Raw genomic sequence first — 26,237 nt, forward strand, 5'->3', positions numbered from 1 at the left:
CAGTACAAAGAAAAAGCATTCATTATGGATGAACAACTCCACGTCTCTTCATTTGTAGCAGCAGTTTGGACCGTCCCCTTTCCCTCGTGTTTTTTTAATGACCAGACCTACTTCTTTAGCTTCAAAATCAGACAGCAGTTTTTACTGTGAAATGCAACATAATGAATAGACGGAGCGGGGCCGGTTACACCTTTATAAGTGTATGGGCCTGCACGCATCTGTATTTGCATATACATGTTTTTGGAGGAGGATTACATTTTACAACTTCAATGTTTTTGGAACAGGAGTCACTTCTTAACTAAAAAAAAACCCGAAGTGGCACATGGGAGCATAAACAACCCTCAGCTCCTGGATCATCAGCTGCACCTGGGGAGCAAACAAGTACCAGCTGTGATTTACTACAGACTGGTTTATATTAGAGAATTAGTTGGACTGCACTGTGGAATCATATGGGCCAAAGTGTGTTGTTTTGTGGAGTATGATTTGTGCTATAGCTGAGTGGTTTTTTTATGGCATAATTGGCGTTTCGATGATGGGAGTCTTGCATTACCATAAAGGAAAGCCCAAGCAGGGGGGCACAGTGACACAGCAGGTTTGTCCAGAGCCTGCTTTGTGATGGGTCTGGGGTTCGAGTCCTGCTTGGGGTGCTGAGTGGTGGACTGGTGGCCCATCCGATGTTCCTTGTGCCCTGCGTTGCCGGATTGGGCTCCGGTTTGCTGCGACCCCGCTCAGAACAAGCGGTTGAGGACGGACGGACGGACTGACTGACTGACTGTATGTGAAATCCCAAGTGCACCTTTAGCCACCTCAAACCAATTCACTCCTTAACTGTATGCACATCAACAGATCACAAGCATCTAAAAATAATTTCCTATTGTGAAACCTCATAAAAAGAGAGCCTTTCAACTACTGTGCGAGATGGAACCATGTCACCTCATCTTCTAACACCTTTCTGAGACATATGCAGAGGGGATGAGCAGGACTTCTGCAGTAAAAGCTTTGGGACAGAACTCAGGGTTTGCTCTGTGTTACTTGGGCTGTGGAAGCCCAACGGAGTGTTTTGTTCTCCCAGCAAAAACTCAAGGTTTTCTTCCTGCCTGTATTAAGAGCAGGGAAGTGTTTTCTTCAGCCTCCCATTAACACATCACCCATTTACCCCCTCTTCCTGTCCAATGCCAAAAGAAAGATCTTTACAGAGTTGAGTTCAAAGAAGGAACAGGATGTGGTCTTTAACTAGAGGGTCGACAGTTCAAACCGCCAATACCTTTAAAAAGATGCCTCAGTGCCACAAAATATCCAGCTCATCAAATCTGGATAGTCAAAGTCAGTCAATGATAAATTTAATCACCGGCAGTTGTATACTTATTTTTTATAGCTGTTAATACCTATAAATCTCTTGCCGAATATCATGCATAAACAAAGGAATAAGTACATAGTAGAGAAAGAGACATCTTAAGAAATTTTCACAAGACCCCTTTCCCTAGGGAATAAACTATATTGTAACGACCCACGCTACTAAGAAGTGCCATGTTTAAGCAGGAACAGATGTCCATTATAAATAGTTGTGGATATTGGGATTTGTGGTAAACGCGTTGTAACAAAAGGAGGCCAAGACGGTCACGTGCGGTGCTCGTGAGGAGGGGTTTATTAACGGGCAGGTGTGTCAGTGGACAGAGGGACGGGGGAAAAGGGGGCACAGGGAACTGGTGTCGAGGGGTGGAGCTCCGGGTGCGGGATCGGGGTCGGTGAGGTGCTCGGGCTTCCTGGTGCTCCGGCTTCGTCTCCGGCGTGCTACGCATGTAAAATAATTTTTCAATCGCTGTGGATGCTGAAAGGCATTGTAACGGGGCGTGTGCCTGTTGGACAGTGTGAGCAGGTTAAGGAAAGCCTTAAAAAAGGCTAAGGAGGCTGGGAAGGCTGGCTTGAGATGTCGGGCCCTTGAGAAAAAAGGGTTCTCGGACCAAGAGCGTCATTTCCCTCATGTTCGCATCACTCAAAAAAATGAATCATGGCATAGTTTATAATTATCTATCTGAATCCCTTTGATTTTATTTAAAAAATCATTTTTTCAAATTTTATGTATTCAGATTACATGGAGTCAATTTAAATCTGATAATTGTGAAAATTATTCGATTTAATCAGTTAAATAGTATGAAAATGGTTTGAATATAGCTAGCTGGAACAACAAGCCAGATCCAATTAGTTAAATTGTATGAGATTTTTTTGCATACGATTTTCGGGAAATAGAATCGTATAGAAGAGGAAATGATGCCGATTCATGCTCCAGTCGTTAGGTGACGATTTTGCACATGCCACGTGGATGATATTCACCTGCAAAAAGCAGCAGCAGAAGGAGCAGCGTTCTTCTCGCCACCTTGCTTTGGAGCGCCCTGGTTCGTGACTCGTTTGCAACGTAAATTAAATTTGTACTCATCCTATAAAATTTGACAGTTTTCAGCGTATGTAAATGTGTTATTTAGTGCTGTTTTTTGTATTACACAAAACTACTCAAATTTTCCTCAGTCCACTACTAGTAGTTACGTGCACATGTCACACATGTGACATGCGATGCCATGGCCATGTTTTTAATAAAAAAGCTGACTTTAACTGCTTAGCATTTTTTCTCGTTGGCCAGTATTATACGTATTACTATTTAAAACGAACAGAGATGTGATTTTAGTGTATTTATATAAATTTACGAATTTCTAACGAAGGACAAGGAGGAGGAGTATGACCCACACTTACATACGCTGAAACTGGCCCACCACGCTGGTGCATTACGGAAATCCGACAGAAAGAAAGAAATGGTGTTTGGGTTGGGGTAACTATTTACAGATTAAAATCGCTAAATTAGCCTAGGCTACTGAACTAACCTAAGTAACCACGATTTTAAATACATTTATCTCGTAAATGGATCGCATTCTAACAGCACTGCATGATGAGTTCATCTGTGCAGGACAGCCTGAACATCTCAGCCATGTCCAAAATTAGCATTCGACAAGTGTCAAATGTGAGTAAAGTTTACGAGTACATATGAAACAATCAATGTTACACGTTAACTTGGTATGATTATTAAATTGCAACGTCTGTGTGACACAGTTCGTCGGGTGTTGCCGTGATGTGACCCCGTCGGTGTTTATTGCCATGGCATTTTTGTTTTAGAAGTCAGTCAGAACGAGCTTCATTGGCAAGTATGTTCACACATACAAGGAATTTGTCTTGGTGACAGAAACTTCCACAGCACAGACAGAATGACAGTGGCAAGACAAATGAGAAGATAGAATATTCAATATGTGAATGAGGGATAAAAAATATATAAAAATGTAAAGTACTCAATATACAAAAAATAGTCACTTTTAACGTTTAAGGCAAAGGAACAAAGACAGTTATAAAGTACTGCAGTCAGTATATAAGAGTACTATTCACAGTTCTCTAATGCTGGCTTTGAGATTTCATCAAAAGTATGCATTTTGTTTCTAATTAGAACCATTTACCTTTTACAGATACCTCAAGCATCCTTTCTTACATTTTTATGGTGGGACAACCTCCTAGACCTTGTATGTATGCTACAAAGATACTGATTTAAAAAACAAATTCAATACATCAGATTATGAACAATGAATCTCATTTTGAATTTTGGATGATTCAGCATAAAAAGCATAACATTCCTAATACATTGTTAAATACATATTTGCAGTGTTTGATTTATAGGCTATGTCTTAATGCTCTTTTAGTGGGTCAACAAATAACCCACTAAAATTCATTGTAGTGTCTTGGCTAACAACTGCTTAACACCATAGAAACAACCTTGAATACTCTAGCGACCACACATGAACAGCCCAATATCATCTTGCAATTAACCATATTTTCTTCAGAAATGCACTTATGTCATTATTTAAAGGGAAAGTTCATCCAAAAATAAGTGTTTCCCATACATTGATTTATTTGTGGCGGCCTGGCACAATATCAGTATTGAGCACCACAAATAGAGTGTTAGTCTGTGGGAAATGCTGAAGTAATCTGTATTTTATTCACTCTCAAGTTGTTCCAAACATGTATGAGAAGTTTTGGGACCCCATTGACTTCAGTAGTATGAAGAAATAAAATGGAAGTCAGTGGGGATGCAAAATTGTTTGGTTACAAACATTCTTCAGAATATCTTCTTTTGTGTTCAGCAGAAGAAACTCATACATGTTTGGAACAACATGAGGGTGAGTAAATGATGAAAATTTTAATTTTTTTGGGTGAACTAGCCTTTTAATAGTTATAAAATTGAGTTAATGTAATTATTATTAAAATGATACAGTTGCCAGTACAAAGTATGAAAATTATGAAATCAGAATCATGAAACACTCAAACCATTATGCTGATCTCAGATTTGGTGTAGCTAAGGAATTAATACATTAATCATGGCAAATCAGTAACACCTACAGTACAATTAACACTTAAATTACATAACTGAATCAATGGGATAGATACTGTCTATAGCAAAATAAAACAGGAAGAACTGTGAAAAACAGTTAAATATTGAATTTGCAGCAATTTAATCACTTTGTTTTCTAGCATATCAAACCACTTGTTTACCATCACTGCAACATCATAATATCCAGTGCTTGCATTTTTAATCTTGGTTCAAGTTCAAAATTAGTTCAAAAACCTAAAATTGCACTGGCTTTATTTTTTATTCATATTATAGTTTGTTAAAAGTAACTAACAGCTGACTGTAGGGGAGAATTTATAACTTGAAGAATCGCAATGCATTTGGATTGGTTTGTTGGCTTGTAGGTTTACAAAAGTAGCCTACTATTTAGGTGGCAACTTGAAGGGCATTCATGGTGAGTTGAGGTCATTTTCTTGGAAGTTGTGCAACTAAGCATGCGGGCTGTCTGGCCATTTTTCTAAAGTGATGAGTGATGTACTCATCAATCTGGATGGTTTGTGGATCATCTGTTTTTAGAGCTTTCTGAGGTCTTGTGAGTTCTGAAAAATGCTCCATTATTTTTCATATATATGCTGCTACATATCTAAAATGTCAGAGTTTCCAAAACAACATGTCCTTAAAATTCCTGAATAACACCATAACTGGCATTGGGACAGAACTCATTCGCTTTGTTTATCCTCCAGGACTTTGAAAGTGAAGAGGCTGAGTCTGGGATTTCACAGACAATAATGGGCATCTATGTCATTCGGGCAGAGGGTGCTGATCCTGGAGATGAACCTACAGATGTTGGTGTGGTACTTGAAGGTTTGGCTGTTCTGCAAAAACTGCCGAGTGTCACACTCGGATGTGTGATGCTTTTTGGACTCACTTAATCTTAACTACCCGAAGGACCTCAAGTGCACATTTGAAGTGTTTCAGAAAATCCTGATGGAACTGGATACAACCAAACTGTCACCAAAAGTCCAAGCACTGAAAATTAAGATGCTACAATGATTTGATAAACACTGATATTTCCCTCCTCAGGCAATGGGTTTGCAATTTTTCTACTTATTTGAGTGAACTTTTAAACTAACAAAACTTAAAGTTCAAAATGTAGTCCTTTGTTGTTAGAGGTTTTTTTCTTGTATAATGTTTGTTTTATACTCCTGTCTTCCTAACATGTAAACATGCATGAAAAGTATGGTGGTTCAGAACCACTTAACCACTGAGACTTATGGCACTTCTTTGTGACCTTCACCCTATTGTTTCAAATAATTGCATGTCACAGATTTGTGAAAATGTTAGTGTAATGTAAGCAATGGTGTTATCATTGAATCAGGTGTGACCTGATTTTTGTCTACTTCAAGTTTTCTAGTTTTTTTAAGCACTTCTTGAGGAAATGTCTTTTTTCTACAGTCTTAAAAATGTTTGCATTTATTTGTGCAAAGAGGTTGATAGTGGCAAAAATGTTTGAAAGTAATGCATTTAACCTTAATGTGTTTTGTTTTTTTTTTTTTGGAGATGTTGCACACAACACGTGTATGGGCACCGGCTAGTATGTCTTGCTAGCTCCTCTTTTTGCTGACTTTTGAGTTTTGTTACTCCCAAAATAGCCAAATGTCTTCAAGTATTAATAAATTGATAAATGTGGAACTATGTGGTCTAGCTGTTCTTTATTGTTTGTTAGATTTTGTTGTAGAATATTGTGATTGGGTAGGAATAGATAAATACAAATTTATAAATGTTTTAAAATGCATTTGGTTTATTAATAAAGAATGCTTAAATGTGATGCATTTTAAGTAAATTGGCTTTATTACAAAATAATACATACTCCTGTTTCTTATGAATTTAAAACAAATTGGATTTATTGATACTATTACATAAATCTTACATGTCTCATTTACATATGACTTACAAATATGTATTTCATAAAGTTTATTAATTTGTTTAGGTTAAAAATATGTAATTCAAATGGATGGAAATTTTATATGCAATCAAAATACATAAATCTTAATTATTAGGCCTAAATATTTCTTTGAGTGCAGCAATATCGCTCACTGTGTGCTGGTGTTCCAATAAATGTTCATAACGAACACTCTCTGTGTGGCCTTTTTTGCCCCTCCCAAACCCAGAGCACAGTGCACTACAATTTACACTCATTTCCCATTCACATATATTTATTTATCTGACACTTTCTCCAACTACCTACATTATTTATGGATAACTTTCACTGGAGCAATTTAGGTTAAGCACGTTACTAACTGGGGAACTCCCACAGTAGGAGGGATTTGTACCTATAACCTTAAGATCCAAAGGCAGCAGCTCTAACCACCATGCTACCAGCTACCCCACATGCTGTGGGGATTTTCACTACACAAACTCCAAGAATTTGTACCACTCATCCTGGAACATGTTTCGGTCTGTAAGTGTAATCAGGGCAGGAAAATTTTCTCCGACTATATGAAGCAAATGAGCTGTCAGCTGTAGCAAGTCCCATAAATAGTTGTGCATACAGGCTGAGGACACTGGAAACAGCCACCATCTCAGGTCACGTTCATATGAAAAGCTGCTTTATTTTTCCCACAAGCACATTTCTTAATCCATTTCTTATTTTGAAGCTCTGTGTTTATTTTGGTCACAGATCCCAGATCTAAAGAAAATCAACAATACTTAAAGTACTAGCAAAAACACACGCACGCACTGAAACTGCTTATCCCTGGGGGGTCGTGGTGAACCGGAGCCTAACCCAGCAACACAGGGCACAAGGCTTGAGGGGGAAGGGACACACCCCGGACAGGACTCCAGTCCATCACAAGGCACCCCAAGCGGGACTCGAACCTCAGACCCACCAGAGAGCAGGCAGAGGGCAAGCCTGCTGTGCCACCGCACCCCCTCTAGCACTAACATAAAACCCAAAATAAAAGTGAACCATCAGTAGGCTGTGGGGAGTGTAGCGATTGAGGTTGTTGTCTTGCAATCTAAGGATTTCTGATTCAAACCCACTCTTTCACGCAGTAAATCTGAGTAATGCAATTGCTCATGTAAGAATATCCTGCTGTAAAAACAATTTTATGGCACCCTGAGTACAACGTATGGTAGAGCATCTCCACCAGTGCCCTGCGCACTCCAAAGGACCTCAGCCTCCTTAGAATTAGAGGCAACTCTGTCCTTTCTTATACCTGCCCCTGTGTTACATATCCGCTCGAGCCTGCTGTCCAGGTGCACCCCGTGGCGCTTGTATGTTCCCACTATTTCCACCTCCACTCCATCAATTGTCAGAAAAGGTACTATTCCATAAAAGTAAGAGCATGAAGTACAAAAAAAGACTCATCTCTCTGCAAGAATACACAGTAGCAAGAGAGGACAGGTGCTGACAAAGCAGCTGGGAGCAGACAAGGGCTCATAAAGGCTGCTTGCGCAAACACACACTTAAATTTTTGTAGATTTCATATTAGCTCTCACGTTAATACAGTAATTATTGCTATAGCCACATCAGCAAAGCATGAAAACATGAAAAAAACCACTAACAACAAAGTTAGTACTTTCAGTTTCACGTTGCAATGCTGTTCTGTCATGTTTATTTATTCAGGAATTGCTTTCATTTCGGGCACATTCATGAATAAAATGTTGTACAAAAACTGATCGCAGTACAGAGAAAAACTGAACAAATAACAGTAAGCTGGTTTAACATTTTATATCATGTACATTTGGAAACCACTTTAACCTCATCGGTACTATTGGACGGCATGGCGATGGAGTGGGTAGCGCAGATGCCTCACAGTACCGAGATGGTTCATTTGGATATGAGCTTGATCCCACAGTCTGGGTGGAGTTCGCATGTTGTCCCCATGTTTGTGCGGGTTTGCTCCAGGTGCTCCCGTTTCCTCCTGCAGTCCCAAGTGTTTCCGGTGGACTGGGAAATCTAAATTAACTGGAGTGTGCGCATGTGTCACGGAGGGTATGTTTCAATGTCCAAGGAAAGGGATGACTGAAAGATTTAGCTGAATCTGTATGAAAGAGGTCTCCGCATTCACTCCCACTCCTTCAGTGTGATAAGAAACAGGTGTCAGCTCAAATAATTCAGCATGTAACAGATCAGCAGGGAAACCCAGACGCATGGGGCTTTTACCTCCACTCTGAAGGAATTTACATCAAAGCATCCTCATGTCCTATCTACATCTCCCTATCTGGGATTGGGATGGGGGAGGCTCTCAGCCAGCGAAACTCAAGATGGCACAAGGACAGACAATAACACAGCTTCACCAACCCATCCGTGCTCAGATTCAGCAGTCCAACACTGCATGCCTGTCTAGTGAAGAAGAGCCAGCGCACTAAAGCCCCATAAAAAGGGGAGCAGCGTCAACCGAATGAAAGGGTTCAACTGGTCAAATAAAATGAACCACTGACTGACAAGGCTTGGCAGCTGGACCCCATGAAGTGATTCTTGATTTTTTTTATTCCTCTCTTGCAGCACAGAGTACAATAAAATGGCAAGTAACATGTTCTATTCCCAAACACTTTGAAAAAGTACTGGAATTGTAACAGCTTTCCATATCGTTCCTCTCAACGATAATCACGAGGATTAAAAAGAAGGTTATCAGGAAATGGAATCATTAAATGGAAGGTGATCAGGATTCATCTATCCTGCATTTTATGCACCTACTTGAGCGATGAACATCGGTGCATCTAGCGTAAAAATTAACAAACTAGGCTTACTTAAGAATCACATGTCTGCAACTATTTCTCTTTCTCCTAAGGTAATGCACAAATTGCATTTTCGCTGAGATGTACGTCGCTTTGGAGAAAAGCATCTGCTAAATGAATACATGTAAATGTAAATAAAGGTCAAAAACAATGATGTCATCGCTGAGTGCACATTCTTACAATGTGCACAATTTTACACTGTCTAATAAAAAGCAGAAAAAACATCTACGTTAGATGTATGCAGCTGCAAACTCCACATTTCAAAGGGCAAGACAGACTGCACTCGAATATCCACACATTCCCTGTTAATGAGGAGGAATGTTCAAGGGCACCAAATGGGTGTTACATTTCCCTCCATCCGCAATTCTCTCTTTGCCGCCATCATAAGGGGTAGGTTGCGAAATAAGTCAAATGCCATATGTTTCATTTACAGACACTGAAGAGTCTTGTTCAAGCATGAGTTAATAAGGCTGCACTCATTTATAAAAAGGAAAGTTTTCTGTAAACCCTAACAAATTGCTGCTTTACTGACAAAATACAACTTGAGCTGCCAGACCTCCATCTTCTTGGACAGTATGTGCAGAGGTACGATGTGTAAACTCTTACGGTAGCCCAAGATGAACGTCTCAGAGACTAGCCCGTAGAAATCAAAGTGAAGCTCCTATTTGGTAGTCAGTGACTGACAAACATGGAAATGGGAAAAGCTGCTGTAGGAGGCATGCAGTGCAATGTGAAAAACAAACACGCAGCGAGGCAGTGGACACTTTCAACTAGAGATCAACTCAAAAGCTTGTCAGTGTCATGAACAGAACTTTACAGGACACACAATACATGACTGATCAAATCATAAGTGGTTTTGAACCAACCTACTGCAGTGACAAAAGTTTTAAGTGACGAAAGATTATTTCACTTTAATGTTTCATAGGATCGATGGCTTTGTCACGGAGCGAAATGAATAAACAGAAGAAAAAAACATGCACAGAGTCACATATATACTGTGAAGTGTGTGTGTGTGGTTGAACTGGTTCCATTCAAAACAAATGTTACCTGTTGTTTTCTGCAAGATTCCTGTAATCTGTTATAAGGGTTACTAGACAACAAGGGCAAACTTGCTGCTACTGCTTTATATCCCAATTCAACATACCGTAAGGGAATTAATGGAAATTAACCTGCAAACGTGATCCATAATATTATAAAAAGGCAGTTGAAACTATGGAAATGATTGCTTGAAACAACCAAATTATTTTGACAGTTTCTTCTGAGGATTGTCTTTTGGATAAAATACTTAATAACAGTAATAATGATATCAATTCAGAGGAGGATATTACTCAGCTCTTCATATCAGAAAATGGTGAAAATTGCTAAACTTCCAACAAATGAAATGTTAATTTTGAGAAATCAGCCATTTCAGCTTCAGGTCTATTTGGTATTTAACTGAAGTGAACAGTGAATTAATATTATTGATTCAGACTAAGCTTTGAAGGTGGATTAATGTCAGGCGGAGAAACAGGCAAATATCACCGTTGACTATCATGTGTTTTTATTACTTTTTAAATTAAAATCAGCGACGAAAAGGCCAGCTGCACTGCTGGAAATGCAAAACATGGCAAGGTCTTCTCAGTAATTGGACCCAACTCATTGTAACGTACAAAAATAAACTGGCCTCTTTCAGCAGCCTTCTAAATCAGAGGTTTTTTTTTTTTTTTTTTTTTTTTTAAATTGCTATTGCAACAGACCCGCACGGAAACGACAAAGTTATTTTGCCTTGTTATGGTTTGTTAAATAATGTTTATAATTTGGGAAAAATCTTTTCTGACCCCACTCTAACTGTCTTGCAAACTATGTTGCAACCCAGAGTTTCAGAAACTGTTCTTTAAAGGAATAACCTGTTGTACACTTGTATTCCAGTATTCAGTAGTGTATTGTTTATGTTCTGGTCTAAGTAAAATGCTGATTCTATTGAGACACACTGTATAAACGCACTAAAGAGTTGTTGACTTGTTCCCACTAAAATTTCTAAACAACAGACTTTCTGCAGTACTGTATTAAACAGCACACATTTCAAGTGTCAGTGTTCTGTGACCATATCACCTCAGGGTGGTAGTGTACAATGAGAGATACAGTTAACTTCCAAAACTCTAAATTCAACTAATATCTTGATAGAAGTACATGAAACCTTCAAGACATTACTGATTGCCAATATTTCCAATCAAGCAAGTTGTTTTGGTATAAAAGCTGTATTTAATACTTGATTCAAAATAGAACTGACCATTTTTTGTTTTAGTAAAATTTCACATTAGTCTTTAAAAACTAATCACTAAATGTTAATGTGAAAAAAAGTTTACAGTTTGAACTTGGCCATTTATAATTTGGTCCTGAAACTGATGGGATTCGTCTCCCAGATTTTTTGGAGCGATGCATGCAACTACCGAAGCCCACTACTAATGCAAAAACCATATTAACGAACCTTGGCCATCAGCTACGGCAATTATTACCATTGCAAATCAGTTTCTACATGTAATATGCATTTTGGTTTTTGAGCTTACTGGTACAGTAAGATGGGGTTCATGACATAAAAATTGGGGGGGGGGCATAGACAAATACCACCATAGACAAACAGGGAAGAAGTGAAGAGAACCCTTCAGGAAGTCCTAAAGAGGATTATACAAATGGAGAGTGAGAATGAGGTTGGAGGGGGATAAACCACTAATCCAATCAAGTGCAGCTCATGTCTTATCCTTCGCAACTGTGCCAAGGCCTCATTAGCACCTGACACGATTATACTAATCTTTCCTTGGATAATCTCAAGGCTACTTCAACCAGACCTGCACAAATAAGTCACAAAATTCAGCTTGGAACACACTCTGAAGTTGCATGGCACACTTAAGGGTAAGGAAATGAAGGGGATGCATTAAGAGTTGGGGGGTAGCGGAAATAAAGGCCCATTCAAACTATTTCAGAGACTGATGCAAGGTTTGCCAGCCAAAGGCACCGTTTGGCTGCACTTGAAACAACACCTGACTTTGTTCTGCTGCCTGAGAGATAGCGAATCCCAATCAAAACATCGATGATGCGTGCCTTACTTCACGTATCAATAAATAAATAAATAAACAAACAAGCAAGCGGAAATTCTGATGACACTGGGACTGATATAGTGAGAGATGGAGTGGGACAAGAGAATTAGAATGAAATTAAAAAAAGGAAAACAAAGCAAAAAAACTCATTGCTAAATTTTTTTTTTTTTACATTTTTTGAAGTCGTTTGGTTTATGGATGCAACTTCCATCTAGCAGAGCCAGAGCTGTCTTGTGCAGTCAGTATAGTACAGTACTCATATGTGCAGTACAGGCCAATTCCTGTACAGTAGCTACTGCTTAAAGTCAAGCATGAAATATACTGTACGTCTGAGCGCTAAACAGACATTTGTGAATTAGTAAATTATTTATTTAAAAAAAAAACTGAAAAATAATGCAGAATGTTAAGTACACATTTGGAAAATGTCTATATACTGAAAGAAGAAATCTCAGTCACTTTCCTTCTGCTGCTCCTCCACTGTATTTTTTTTTGTCAGCATTTAAGCATGCAAAGTAGGTGAAAACAAGGTCCTCAATTATTAAACCTTAATGATTAATTGCCAAGGGTGGCTGCTGACCAAAATCCCTTAAGTTTTACTTTGACTAGAATGACATAGAGCAGATTTTCAGGTAGACTGAGAAAGACAATTCAATGAGGGACATGGTCTCAAAACACCAATGTCCCAACCTCCCATTTCTTATTAACAGCCCTAGAAGCTATTAGAAAGACTCCTGTGTAAGACCATCATTAAATTCTAGATATTGAGATTTACAGTTATGCATATATATGAAGCTTCTCAGTTTTACAAATACCAGAGAAGCTAATTTCGGGAATTTTATTTTCGTTATCAGTAGAATTATGTTAAATTGCCTTACTATACAAAAAGGAAAAAGCACACAGACTTCACTTTGACTCACTTTAATAGATGAGTTCAAACATCACCCCAACAGAACAAGAGAAGGCATGGAAGCACATAATGAAAATCTTGCTCTTTCTCTCACACAAAGAAAAACAAGAAGGTTATACTAACCCTGTTAGCCCAGGTGTCGATGTGTCGTAAAAAGAGGAGGAACACGTCTTGCTAAGGGCTGTGGGGATGTGCTCAAGGTGCTAATTTAACTCTTTTTTATTTCAAGCATGATTATCAGAAAAAAGGTTAAAGGAAATGTTCAGATTTTTTGAGCATTCACAGTCCTGGGGGCTATTTCACAAAGCTAGTTCAACTAATTTGGTATTAATGAAAATTATCTGCCCTGAGTCAGAGTGATTAATGAGCTCCATTTCAAGATTGGTTCTTCTTGATCTGTGTATCACTAACTGCCGTCACACAAGTACCTTTAAAATCTGTTTAAGTCATTGGCCACTTAGTACGACTTGGGAAAAGCAAAAGTAATCTGATGAAAAGATTAAAATAAATGCAGCTTTTCAATATGTGACAACACTTGTACCCTGTAATAATTTTGTGAAAAATTTGTGCTAACTGGTAAAAGCAACCGTTTCTCTTTGGGTTTTGTGCTAAAAATAAATATTAAATGTGGCCAAGAAATGTTTATTCCCCCAATATTTCGATAAAAATGTTAATTTAAAACTTACGAATGGCACCTCAGTAATTGTCACTGCATCTGCCGTCTATATTCTTCACACACTGTGCATGAAAGACATGAACAAAAGCTTTGCCATCTGGCTTCAGTGTTTTGTCAGTTAGCACTGTGAATCATGGGCCATTTTAGGTGCCGGGACTATCTGTATTGTGCTATGTGTGAAATTGCTTCCCCTCATAGAAAGAGATAAGGAAAGACTTTTCATTCATGTCCATTTCATTCACCGAAGCAACTGTTGTTGGTATAGAAGTCACCTTTAACCGACCATATTCCATGGTAACCAGGGGATACAAGGAAAATGCTTTAAAACTTTTAACTGAAGACACACAATTACTTAACTTTGATTTTCAGTCCCAATTGCCACGAAATGGTATAATTCCTTCATAAAGCGGCCAGGCAGCACTAGCAGATGCTTTTCTCCAAAGAGACTTCCGATGAACTCTATGTAGTGTTATGAGCCCACACACCTTATTCACCAAGGTGACTTACACTCCTAGATACACTACTTGCAATGGGTCACTGTAACCTTACAGTGTAAGGATTCCCTGTGTGAATCCCGCTCCTTTTGTAGCACCATTACACAAGGTAATTAGCTGATACAGTAATAATAATAATAATAATACCCTGTTGCATGAATTGATAACTGTAAGCTGCCTTAGACAAAGGTCTGAGCTAAAGAAATGATTACAGAAGGCCGATAGAGTGGGCGTGATATTTATGATCCCCTCCAATTAAAATTGTGACAGTTCTTTATTGTATTCACTTGTTGTGTCTGTTGTACAGCTCACGCTGGTATCAATTAGGCAGCGGTGCACATTAATGTATAATTTCCAGGGACTTTCCTATTTAAAAACATCCCTATCATCTAATCAAAACACATACAACACACATCTTTTCTAATTTTTTTCCTTCATTTATATATTTGTTCCCTGTACCCAGTAAGGGATACCTTTATAATGGCATGCTATACAGAGATACAGTATGCACTGCCCTTCTTTATTATGAATTATGGTTTCATGTTTTATTGTTATTTACACCATGTTCCCTTGTCATATGTCTCAGACACTGCAATCGTAAGAAATACCAGGAGACGCAAAGGAACACTTGACAACATGGCCTACTTCGCACAGCACACTCAGGACTCCTGAGGACTTTCAAATAGACTCTACACAATGTTTCACACTGACAACATGCTTCACTGGGGCCATTTAATGCTTCTGCATTAATAACACATGAAACTAGTTCTCTCCTATTCCTGGTTTCTCAACACCAATGAAGTCTAACAAGCAGATGCAATTTCCTTTTTGATACTTGCTCTAACATAGACGTCCTTTATTCATGTAATAAGCGCGAGTACAACAACGTGCAAGTCAAGAAGAGCGCTGCCTGCTTTACCTGGTGAAACGAATGTAGTGAAACCGCAGGGATAAATTCATGTTCAAAGAGTTACGCATATACAAAAGACAAGTTTCAGGTTTGGGATAATTTTATGTGCAAGGAAAAAACCTGTTACCTCAAGTTTTTTTTTTTTTCCCATCAACAGACAGGAATAATATTGAAGGCAAGAAAAAAACGGTTTTGTATTGTTAAAAACACATATATTCTAAGATATAGATTTTAACCATTAAAAATCAAGATACAGCTTGTAACAGCAGATTATATAATACAATATTCTTTTATAATTGTTTATATGTTCAAATATGCTCATAATTTGACCAAAATTGATTTTTTTTTCCTTTCCAACACACATTCTTAAATTTTATAACCGGCTTTGAAGATGTGAAAAAGGTATTTTTCAAACACCATGGATCTTTACAAAGAAAAAGACTTCATTCTTGTAATTATTTTTCACACTCACCTCTGATGTCCTGAAAAAAAGAGCACTCTGAAGCAGATTAGCAATCTGTTCAGCTACATGAAGCCCTTCTGGCCATAAATCATTTCTCATTCACAACCCCCCCCCCAAAAAAAAAAAAAAAAAACCAGTTTGTTTTCCTTTTTTCTGTTTTTAATTCTGGATGCATTACCACACCTCTTGACAGCTGAAGACTTTTACAGTGGCCTTTGGCAATGCCCCCAGTGCCACCTGGGCTCTTGATTCGGTACATCTGTGCGAGAGGGGGTGATACCGGGGGCTCCGTGGGCACCGTCGCTCTATCTGTTCTGTTTCATACAACCGTCTCATCGTGTCAGCAGGCCTCCCCCCTCCCTGTCCGCCCATTAATTATTTACTGCACTGGTTAGGAGCCTCTTCCATTTTTTGGCCATTATTATACAGTAGTTAAAAATTTACTGGTCCATAGCAAACCCCCAACTGCATTACAAGCACTTAAATGTCTGGCTTTAAGTCTGCTGGGACATATGAATACACTCACCCCCCACCGTCATCCAGCCTAGCCGCCCCCAGCTGGCCTTGACTGAGCTCCTTGGCAAGGGAGAGTGGGTCCAGCAGGGAGCCGAGGGGGTGGTGGACTGTAGGTTCAGACAACTGTCAGAGAAGTGTGTGTCGGGTGCTACTACAGAGAAAACAGTCTCTGTCAGGGGAATTGGCTTTTTTCCATTTTTCGGAGGCCGATCTCTCCTGGCAAAAGGGTATTATGGGAAATGCTCGCAGAGGATTTGCAAGTTGTTTACTTGCTGGTATGAAGGCAGTGGAGGGATGAGGAGATGAACCGTTTTCCCAGACACCAGCATTTTGCTGTTATTAACTTCTGAAAATCACCCCCTTACACTTTATCACCATGGTTACAGCCCTGGTTTCATCCTACTACCATCGATCCAACTGCATGCTCTTTATAGGAATATGACAGTTTACATCCCACTTAACCTGTTCTTTTTTCTAATTTAAATAATATATATATATCATACGGTTTATGAAAAAAACAAGTGCATAGCAATAAAAAACTAGATCAAGAATAGGTGAGGCTAATGCAGAAAAGTGCATGAAGAGATGATTAGAATTGAAAGTTTCAGTTCTTACATATTCTTCACTGTTAAGAAAACGCAGAAATTGTGAACAAAATTGAAAACCACACATTTTAGAAGTGTTCATATGCATTTACACACAGTGTTTATTTGCTTTATTTACTGGAACTTCTTTTTTGTAATAGTCACTGTACTCCATGATTTAACAGCGTAAAACATTTCTCCTAGCTGCCGAGACAAGAGCAATACAGCGCCACTGCAATGTTTCGAGCACAATCAGTTATGGGCAATTCTCCAAACATAAGGAAGGGAAAATAAAGCTCTCATACACTTGGAAAATAAGAACAAAGTAACCAGAACTTATCTGAGAATTAGTATGGCCAAGGAAAACAGAACTTAAAGATTATTTCAGTATCACAGGATACACCAGTAAGCAGCGGTGAATACTGCAAAGCATGCTGGCAAGTACATAGACTCTTTCCGGGAAAAAAAAAAAAAAAAACCAACCTTTTGTTTGCACGTAAGCTGAGAGAAGAATTAAAAAGGAAACTAATGAATTATTAATTTGTCTCTTCATAGTGACATTCCGTGATTGTCGGTCAATGTTGTTTTGTCAATTATAAAACAAAATTAAAACAGACGAGAGATTATTAACCAGTACATACATTTCTATGAGCCTCAATTTCACTCAGTTTTTCTGAAAACCAAAACATTTCAAAATTGCCTTTGCAAATTATTTCGATCATTATTTTATACTTTGGTCAAAGGATCTGAAGGTGCCCACATCCTAAGATCATTTGGCTTCTCTTGAACTGCCCTCATATCAAGAGATCTCCCACTGAATCTGGAGAGCAATTACTTCTCAACTGAAGTAACACTACAAATTGTATTGTGGAGTAGTTGCGAGGTTAATGGTGCAGAAAATTACCGACTTTAAAATGTACTGGACGCCGCTGTAGTGACACATCTCGAACTTCGGCTCGGGAAGAAAAAAAATCTGACCGTGTATATATAGATATATCTTGAAAAGTCGGTCTCAAATCCCGTATGTTCACACCCCTTCCCCCTTCATGCGGTCACTGTGCGACTGTCCTGTACACTTTTGTGTGTCCATTGATTTCCTCGATGCTACATTTAACATATTTCAAAACAAGACATATCGAGCTCAATTCATGAAAAACTTCTCAGAGATACAGTCGCTTAACAATGCACATCATTTTCCGTTAGGGCAACTTTCTCTTTTAGTGATGTAATTTATTAATATTAAACATTTAAAATAAAACTACCCAGAAATTACCTCCGAGACAAAGAGACCATTTTCAAGAACCTTTTGAAACGACTGAAAATTTACGGTTTTGCAGATGACCGGAGGTCTTAATCACCCAGTATCTTTTACATCTGTCCGGGCATAACTTCAAGGCAATTAACCTAACTAAAATTTTAAGTCATGCAAAGAATAAGATCATGACACAAGTTCTTTATATTTAATTGCGCTTCCAAGCAACTAGCAGAAAAACTTTTTCAAATTAGTCACAGGCTCATTGTGCTTAAAAAGAAAAAAGTGGCATTTAAGAACTAAGTTTCATAGGGTGGTAAAGTCAAAAGTTCTTCCTTGAAATTCATGGATACGCAAAAGCAACAGTAGAAAATGTAAACATTCAATCCAAGACTTAATTTGCTTATAACAGGGTGCTTAACTCTGTCAATTACAGTATAATACCAAAACAGTGAATAGAGTACACCGCTAGACTTTCTTTAAAAAGCAATATGAAATGTCGTGCCAAACTCTACATTTTCTCAGGTGTTGGAGAAGATGCAAAATCTCAATACTGTGGACGTGATGAAGAACATTAAGCTCCGAATTACATCCCTGCATCTGATACAAAAATCTCCTGGTGTTTATTTAGCTGTTGCCTTTGCCCAAGGCAATTTAACATGTAAGTAGATTATACTAACCTAACAATAATGTACCCATTTTTTCAGTGGCCTGGTCGTACTACAGTAATTCAGAGTACATATATGGGAGTACAGCAGGAGAAGCACTTTGAAGCAGGGACCTTCAGTTTGTAGAAAGATACCACAAACATCTATGAGACATTCCCAGGAACCTGACCACTCGTCGCTTGTAAAATGGTCATTTTTGGTAGCTCTTTTTTTTTTTTTTTTTTTTAATGATGCCAGCACATTTTAATTGATTTTACATTCAGGTGTTGTACTACAGAGTACATAAAAATCAGAGTCCCATCCGCAGTCCCAGATGCGAGCCTTAAAATACGAGACCCCTAAAATTCTTCAGTGTGTGCCAATGTTTTCAACGGTCTGTTTCCTGCAAACAGCATCCTCTCAAGTTACAGTTATGTACAAAGGGATCTGACAGCAATATCTGTGTGGAGTGTAAACACAGAGGCGACTGACTGCTGGGGAAACAACAAGCTGAGGTGCAAGGCTCATTGAGGTAGTTTACTTACAGTTCAGCTTTTCTCTTTGAAGGACTTGAGGTTCACAGAAAGACTGGATGCACCTCTGACCCGAGTCCAGTTTTTTCCTCACATTTCAAGATAGCATAAATCAGGACTACTTTAATTCCAATATCTGCCTAGACACAAATGTTAAAAATGCTTGAAAAATGTGGTATCCAATGAACTACTGTTTTTCCTGTTCAGATTTCGCAAAGCAAAAACTGCCAAAGGTTTGATCTGTATTTTAGATATGCTTCTTTCTTGTAATCAAGCAAAACTTTTGATAATGGACACAGTATCTCAGTTATGAATTACACCCAAGATCACAATGACGATGATCATAAAGACTACACATAATAAAAATATTATACACTCAAAATGAAGATCATTAAAAACATGCTCAAAACCTGAGTTAGACAGGCAGACAGATATAGAAACTTCAACGATTGCGGAGGAAGTAGCACATTGTTAAATAATTAATACACCTGTAACACGTTAGTTGTCTTTGGCACACTTCCAATGATACTCCATTTTTCTCAAACATATATTGCCCAAAAATGTACACATTTAAGAATGATTTTTTTTTTTTGTGTGTGTGTGTGTGTGTGTATCAGTTTTCAAAGAAATATACTGCATCTGATCTATCTCAAGACCAGAACTGAGCAGAAACCAAATGAAATGGGTTGAAGGGCTGCTACTGATGGATTCATATAGGGAGCATAGTTCCCCAGAACAGAACTCGTAACTATAGCATATAAATATACTTAAAAATTACAAATGAAAAGTCATAAATGTGGTCCTACATAAATAGTGCGTAAATGATTATTAGTCTGGCAAAAGCAGAGACACATCTTATAAAGAGATATAAACTTTTCAAATGAAAAAAAAATCTGGAGATTAAAGAAATCCAAGTACATTTTTCAAGTTGAATAAATACATATGGGAACTGGGAAACTTGAATTATGCAAATGTAGCTCTCTTTCATGTACAGATTTCAACTAAATTTGCATAGTGTTTTGGCATGCTTGTCACCTAACAGATGCCAGTTGGTGGTAATAGATGTTTTGGTACTCAACAACTCTGCTAGTCACCTTGCAGTTAACAAGTGAATGGTCTGAGTGGGGAAAAGTAATTTGAGGCTAGCTCTACTGTTTGATAGACCACAGGGATGTTTGTTCAGCACTCTGTCAAGACCTCTGGTCTGGGCCTTACATTGGGTCCAAAACTGTTGGTAAGCAATAACTGGAAAATCATTTTGTATATATGTGGAAGCAGTAACTGAACACAAGTATATGGATCTGAATATCTTACATGTATCTAGATGTATGTAATTTGTATTTTCTACACTGATAATCACTTCAACTCTTCATTTTTGCACTCCACATGGGTTAACAAGACATGCAAATTATAAATGACACTCACATGAATACACGCACGTTTACGTCGTTATCATTTTGGTCTTTTCCATTGTTTGACTTCAATACAACAAATGACTTCTAACATTAACATAGATATGACAGCTAAACAAAGCAGCTTTTTAATTAAAGCCATGAAACTTTAAGAAGGAACTGGATGTTGCATGGCATTTTATCTCAAGGTTTTCAAACGTTTATTTGTACAGGTTTTCACAAAAGATGTCTCCATAAGGTTAACAAAACTTGAAATGACACATGGTTCAGGGACCCACTTTTTGTTCAGCAGGCGCACTAACCTCGGCAGGGTTTTCGAGCAAAAGATTTAGTTTCCTAATAATTCAGCGTTCTAACTATGATTCCATATATCTACATTTCTGTGTGGAACAAAATCTCAGTCACACACCAGGAAGCTTTTCAGTAGAATCTCAAGCTCCAGTTCACACTCGGCGTATGACTGTTTTCCTCTAAATGAGGATGTTTCACTTCAATGTCCTCAATAATCCTTTGTGGTTTTAATGATTGCTGTGTTTAAGGTTCCCACCCCCTCCACTTCTCATAATACACATACACACAATTATACAAGAGAGATTACTCCATATATGGCACAAGAGCGTGACTTCGAGACCTACAATACATCTTGACACTCTGCAGTGCTATCAGTCACAGAATATATAGATTATTTATGTAACACTTCCAAGTAACCTTCAACAGGACCACACATTGTACTGAAATATGAATAAGCATGCATTAATTGTAACACTACATCCCACCCTTATAGAATCAAACACAGAAGAGGATTGCTTAGTGGTGTTTATTGAGCAAGGGAATTTAAATATTATATATTCAGTAAAACACTGCACCGGTTCATTTATGGGCCTTGGAAAAGAAAGGAAATTTGTTTCTCTCAATGGTTTGATCATGTTTGAAGACATAGTTGTAATTTTTCAGCGATAAAAATGAATCTCAGGCAAGTCTCAGGCTGGAGCTCATGGGGCGTTGACACTAAGATCGTACACTTTTAAATTCCCATAATTGTCACTGCAGCTCTTTTCTTCTCCTAGATATATTTATCACTGTTTTACCCATATTGTCAAAACAGCTTTGTAAAAGGACACCTTTAAAAGTCTATGACAATTTACTGCTTATCTCAGCTTTGAACAAGCAATGATACACACTCCCCACATCTGAGAGAGCAATGGGAGATCAGATTATGTAGATTTCACATTAAAAGGGGGCAGGTGGTAACTATTACCATAGTTAGGGTAATGGGTAGGGCCCAGGTTTGAATCCCTGCTGTGGCATACTTGAGCAAGGTCCTTGGACTCTGCTTCACTCCACAAGAACACCCTGCTGTGTACATGTGTAAAGTTAATTATCTGGCACTGTCTGTAAGTCACCTTGGACAAAAAGGCTTCAGCCTAAAAAAGGTCACCCAATAACGAGTTTGATGATATTTACTGTACAGCCTCAGGGGCTCCACCGTCTTGCTGTGTGACAGCGAAGAAACACACAACACTCATCGCTGGAGACACAATGAATGTCGCTTCTGAGGATTCCAGCGTGTGACGTCACACAGGTACAGCCACGCTGCTCGCACATCTGCGTCCAATTATCCCAAAACGGAACATTCCAGGTGCTTTTTCTTTCTATCGAGCGCTCATTGAGCTACAAACACGCAACTTTACCGAATGCGCTCTCAGTCTCACACTTATCGGTGCAGGATGTCTAAAATTATTGAGAGATACTCACCAAGTAGGAGAGTTGCGATGAGGAGCGCGCCGAGGATGCCCATTTTTTCCGCCCGGTCCCTTTTGTCCCCGACAGCAACACTCCTGAGCAGCTCCTCCGACGCCCGACACCCGACACCGGAGGCAAAACACACACACACTAGCGGCTCCCAGTCCCTACTCTCACTTTACACCGTAACCGGTCCGGTGTGCAGTGTATTTACACCCACGGCGCCCGTACTATTATTAATTATTATACACAGCCGACACAATAACCGCACGCTACTACTGCTTGCGCCCATAAAATAAATAAATAAAAGATACATTTTAGAAATAAAGAGGAAATAAAAGGCTGCGGGTCGCTTGACGATTCTTTGGATCTTGTTGTATAATTTACATTGGCGGAGCGACGCAGCGAGCGTCGCGTTGCTATGATGATCTTCGCAAAAAGTATCCAGACAGACGCGAGCGCAGCTCCGACGCGAATCGGAGGGAAGTGGTGGCGCGCGGACGCGGCACGTTCCCACCGCAGGGCCTCGCGCCGTTCCTGCTTTTGTGTCTATTTTCGAGTGCGAAAGAGCTTCGGTGGCGCACAAAGACACTTGGGAAGCGCGTCCATTCAGAGCCTGTAGAGCAGACGGGGGAGACGCTTCCCATCCCTTCCCTTCCCTTCCCTTCCTCTCCTCACAAAGGACTGCACAGCCCTGCCCATTTTTCACCTTCATCTTACAACAACACGAGACGCTCGAGCCTGCAGTTTTCCATCTATTTCTCCGAATCGTAGGAAAATGATTTCAAGTTTCACCGAGGAAGGTCACGTACGCCGAAGTTACGGATGACACATCGACGGCACGATCATTTGGATCATCCTTTATTATTATTATTATTATTATTATTATTATTATCATCTGTACGCTGTTGGTACTAGAGGAGCTCTGTACCGAACCAACTGTTTGCTCCTCCGGCAACACTTGATTTGCTGTAACGACGACTATTTTGTTCCACATTTTCCCTTATAATAAACAGCATGCGTAGCCTCTGTGTGCGCTTAAGGGTATTACATTTGACAATGATGTATTAACCCGCACACGCTCATTAACTTCATTTTTGAAAACAGTTGGGAACACTGCTGCAAAATTGTGCACTTATGACAGTCCGTCCAAATCACAAGGAACTTGGGGTTAGATCAGAATGGTATTTATCCTGCTGAGCTTGTTTCTTTCGCCATAATCATTAAAGTTAGTTTTATTTGTGCGTCCGGTGCTTGTACGACACACGTGGGCTTCTCCGTTTGAGCACCGCGCGCGCGCGCTCCAAGGAACTTAGCGCTCGGGTTTGAGCTGAAGGGTTGCAGAACACACAATGATTCAATGTGTCCGTCCCCGGTTAACGGAGAGAAGCTGTTGGTGGGAAATCAGCTCCTGTTTTACGGATTTCTTTGAAAACAAATCACTGCTCCCTCGAGTCGAAGGTCAGCCTCCCAGGCTCCGGGTCCGAATGGCCACGGGCGGCACTGACACAGCGCGAGTGCCGCTCCGCTCCGCTCCCCCATTGGCTGCTTCCACAAAGAGGGGAGGAGTTCGCCCCGGCAGCCGAACAAAGGTGGGCTCCGTGGGTGGGCTCCATGGGTGGGACTGGTGGGCGGGGACGCGGAGTCTGAGTTGGAAGTGAAAATCGGCAACATCAGGTACATCCGACTCATTGATTCACTAATCAATAAACGTTTCCGATAAGGCCAGTAGGCGACGTGGTGGTTAGAGATGTCCTTTGTAAAGGTCTCCTCAAGAATCCCACTTCTGCAGTAGTTATTTTGATCAAGGTATTTACTCACAATTGATACAGTAAGAATACCCTCCTGTGTAAATAAGGGAATCAATATTGTACCTTGTAACAAAGACACCTACTAAATATAGGTTAGTATTTAAAACTGGTCAGGCAGTAATAGCTGTATGTGCTTGATATACTGTAGTTATTTAATTCTCCTGTGAGTAGGCAGCGCTTGCTGTGGCCTGTATGAAATGGGTTCCTTGTAGAATTACCTGCAGTCAGGGTTACTTTGTGGGAATTGTCCGCAGACGAAACGGGGGAGATGGAATTGGGTGAAATCTGCTACAAGTGCACTTTTACGCTCACGATGAAGTGAACAGGTAAGTGCTTAGGAAGTGAAGCACTGAATCCAGTGCCTAAGTCACACGTATAAGCACTTAAAAATTGTCATGGAGAAAGTGAGAGTGAGTGCCATTAATGGCTTTTCAGGTCCAGGAAAGAAGCAGTGGACTGTTACAGTGTGGGATGCCACATATAGTTAAAATAATAGCTGCGCAACACCAGATTTTATTTTCTATTATAACTGAGAATTAATTTCTGTCAGTACTGCCTAGTAACATCATCACAGGTAATACATTTGTCTGATTAACCAGCATTACTACAGTAAGACATGTAGTTAACTGCTCAAAATTTATCCTCAGGCAAATCATTTTAAATAATCTAAACATAACTATATTTAATGGTCTCCCTGTAACTCACCCTGTTTCCATGGACACCTATTGGAACGGCAGTACAGAGTCACAAACCCTGCATTCCACCTTTTACACTTTTTGCAGCAGCATACCGAATGTGTGCAGAACAACATTTTTATAATTGACTATTGTAACCACTGTAGCTGTTTTTCAAGGTCCTTTAACAATACTTCACATAAACACAATCGGTCCACTTAATGGTATTTTCTGATATGCGCTGTGCTCCAGACTTATGGTTTTCGCATTGTTGGTTTAAGGTTCAACTTTAAAATTCAATTTTGAAATCATGCTGAAAAACACCTGTACAGACGGGTCAAGCAGCAACACCAGCGTGGGTATCACGATTACACTACATGTAGTGCGGTATTACAAGAAGAGCATTGAAACCTTATCACAACATAGGAGTAAATAAGGCTGTTTCTACATTCTGGGTAATGCTGGAGCAGAATTCAAAAGTAGTCAGTAGCAGGTTCTCCCGGGTGAAGAAAGCAGCGGTAAGGAAAGGTACGTCCTCTGAAGGAAGGAGCTGTAAAGAGCCCAGCGCCTACCGAGGAAAGCGGGGTAATAGGCTCAGAACCGAGAGAGCTAGATGTATGGAGAGTGTGAGCTGACAGCTGTTTGGAGAATAACCACCTTGGTAATATACGACGACGGCAGAGGAATACGTGTGTGCCTTTGAAGGTGTGCACAACCAAAAAGCAATTTTTACACCGGTATGTATCTATCAAAGCTTACTACCTCTTTCAAACGGGGACACGGGTCCATGAAGCAAAGAAAAACTGATGGGGGACTTCAGAATTCGTACCCAGGATGAAACAATTTCTGTTTTGTGAATTTGATGTACTTCGGCAAGTCTTTAAAAAGGCCTGTAATGAATTCATGAAATAAACCTGCTAGCTGGTGTTGCTTTAGGGGGAAAGATTTGTCACACCCCTCATCTCACATTTGCATGTTTTTGCAGAGAATGTCAGCGTTTTCCGGAAATTCGGCTAGCTCGTCTAGCTTTGGTTAAGGTCCCTCTTTTCACATCCCATTTATCTTCAGTGCTGGATAATATTTTTGTTCTATAATGGTCTCAAAGCCTCATGTGCAATTGTTTGTCAGTGACAAGGGTTCCCTGCAGACATCACAATTACATTCTAATTGTCAGAGAAACTCTTCAGTCCTTCGCTCTCCTACTTTGTGATGTACAAAGTTTTCATATGTTTCTGAAACATTTGTTTGTAATTGAACTTTGTGCACAAAGCTTCCAATGAACCGACTAAAAAGAGTCTTACTTCTTAGAACGCACTCACTGTAGATCTCCAGCAAGGTAGATCAATTTCAAGACCCAACCTGACCCAACAGTTGCCTAAAGTAACATTCTTAAAATTTTGTCAGTGCACATGGGCTT

The 26,237-nt window shown here is 39.4% G+C and overlaps 1 protein-coding gene across 1 annotated transcript in view; it reads right to left on the bottom strand.

Moving 5' to 3' along the window:
- Window positions 1-22,995, bottom strand: part of LOC108938623 (immunoglobulin superfamily member 3-like) — a 70,839-nt gene extending 47,844 nt beyond the window's left edge. Inside the window, exon 1 of the mRNA XM_018759390.2 lies at window positions 22,348-22,995. Within this exon, the coding sequence (XP_018614906.1) occupies window positions 22,348-22,390 (43 nt within the window). The 5' untranslated portion in view covers window positions 22,391-22,995. The remainder of the gene's footprint in view (window positions 1-22,347) is intronic.
- Between the last annotated feature and the right edge of the window lie 3,242 nt (window positions 22,996-26,237).

Source organism: Scleropages formosus, chromosome 12, assembly GCF_900964775.1.
Source record: "Scleropages formosus chromosome 12, fSclFor1.1, whole genome shotgun sequence".
Classification (NCBI taxonomy): Eukaryota; Metazoa; Chordata; class Actinopteri; order Osteoglossiformes; family Osteoglossidae; genus Scleropages; species Scleropages formosus.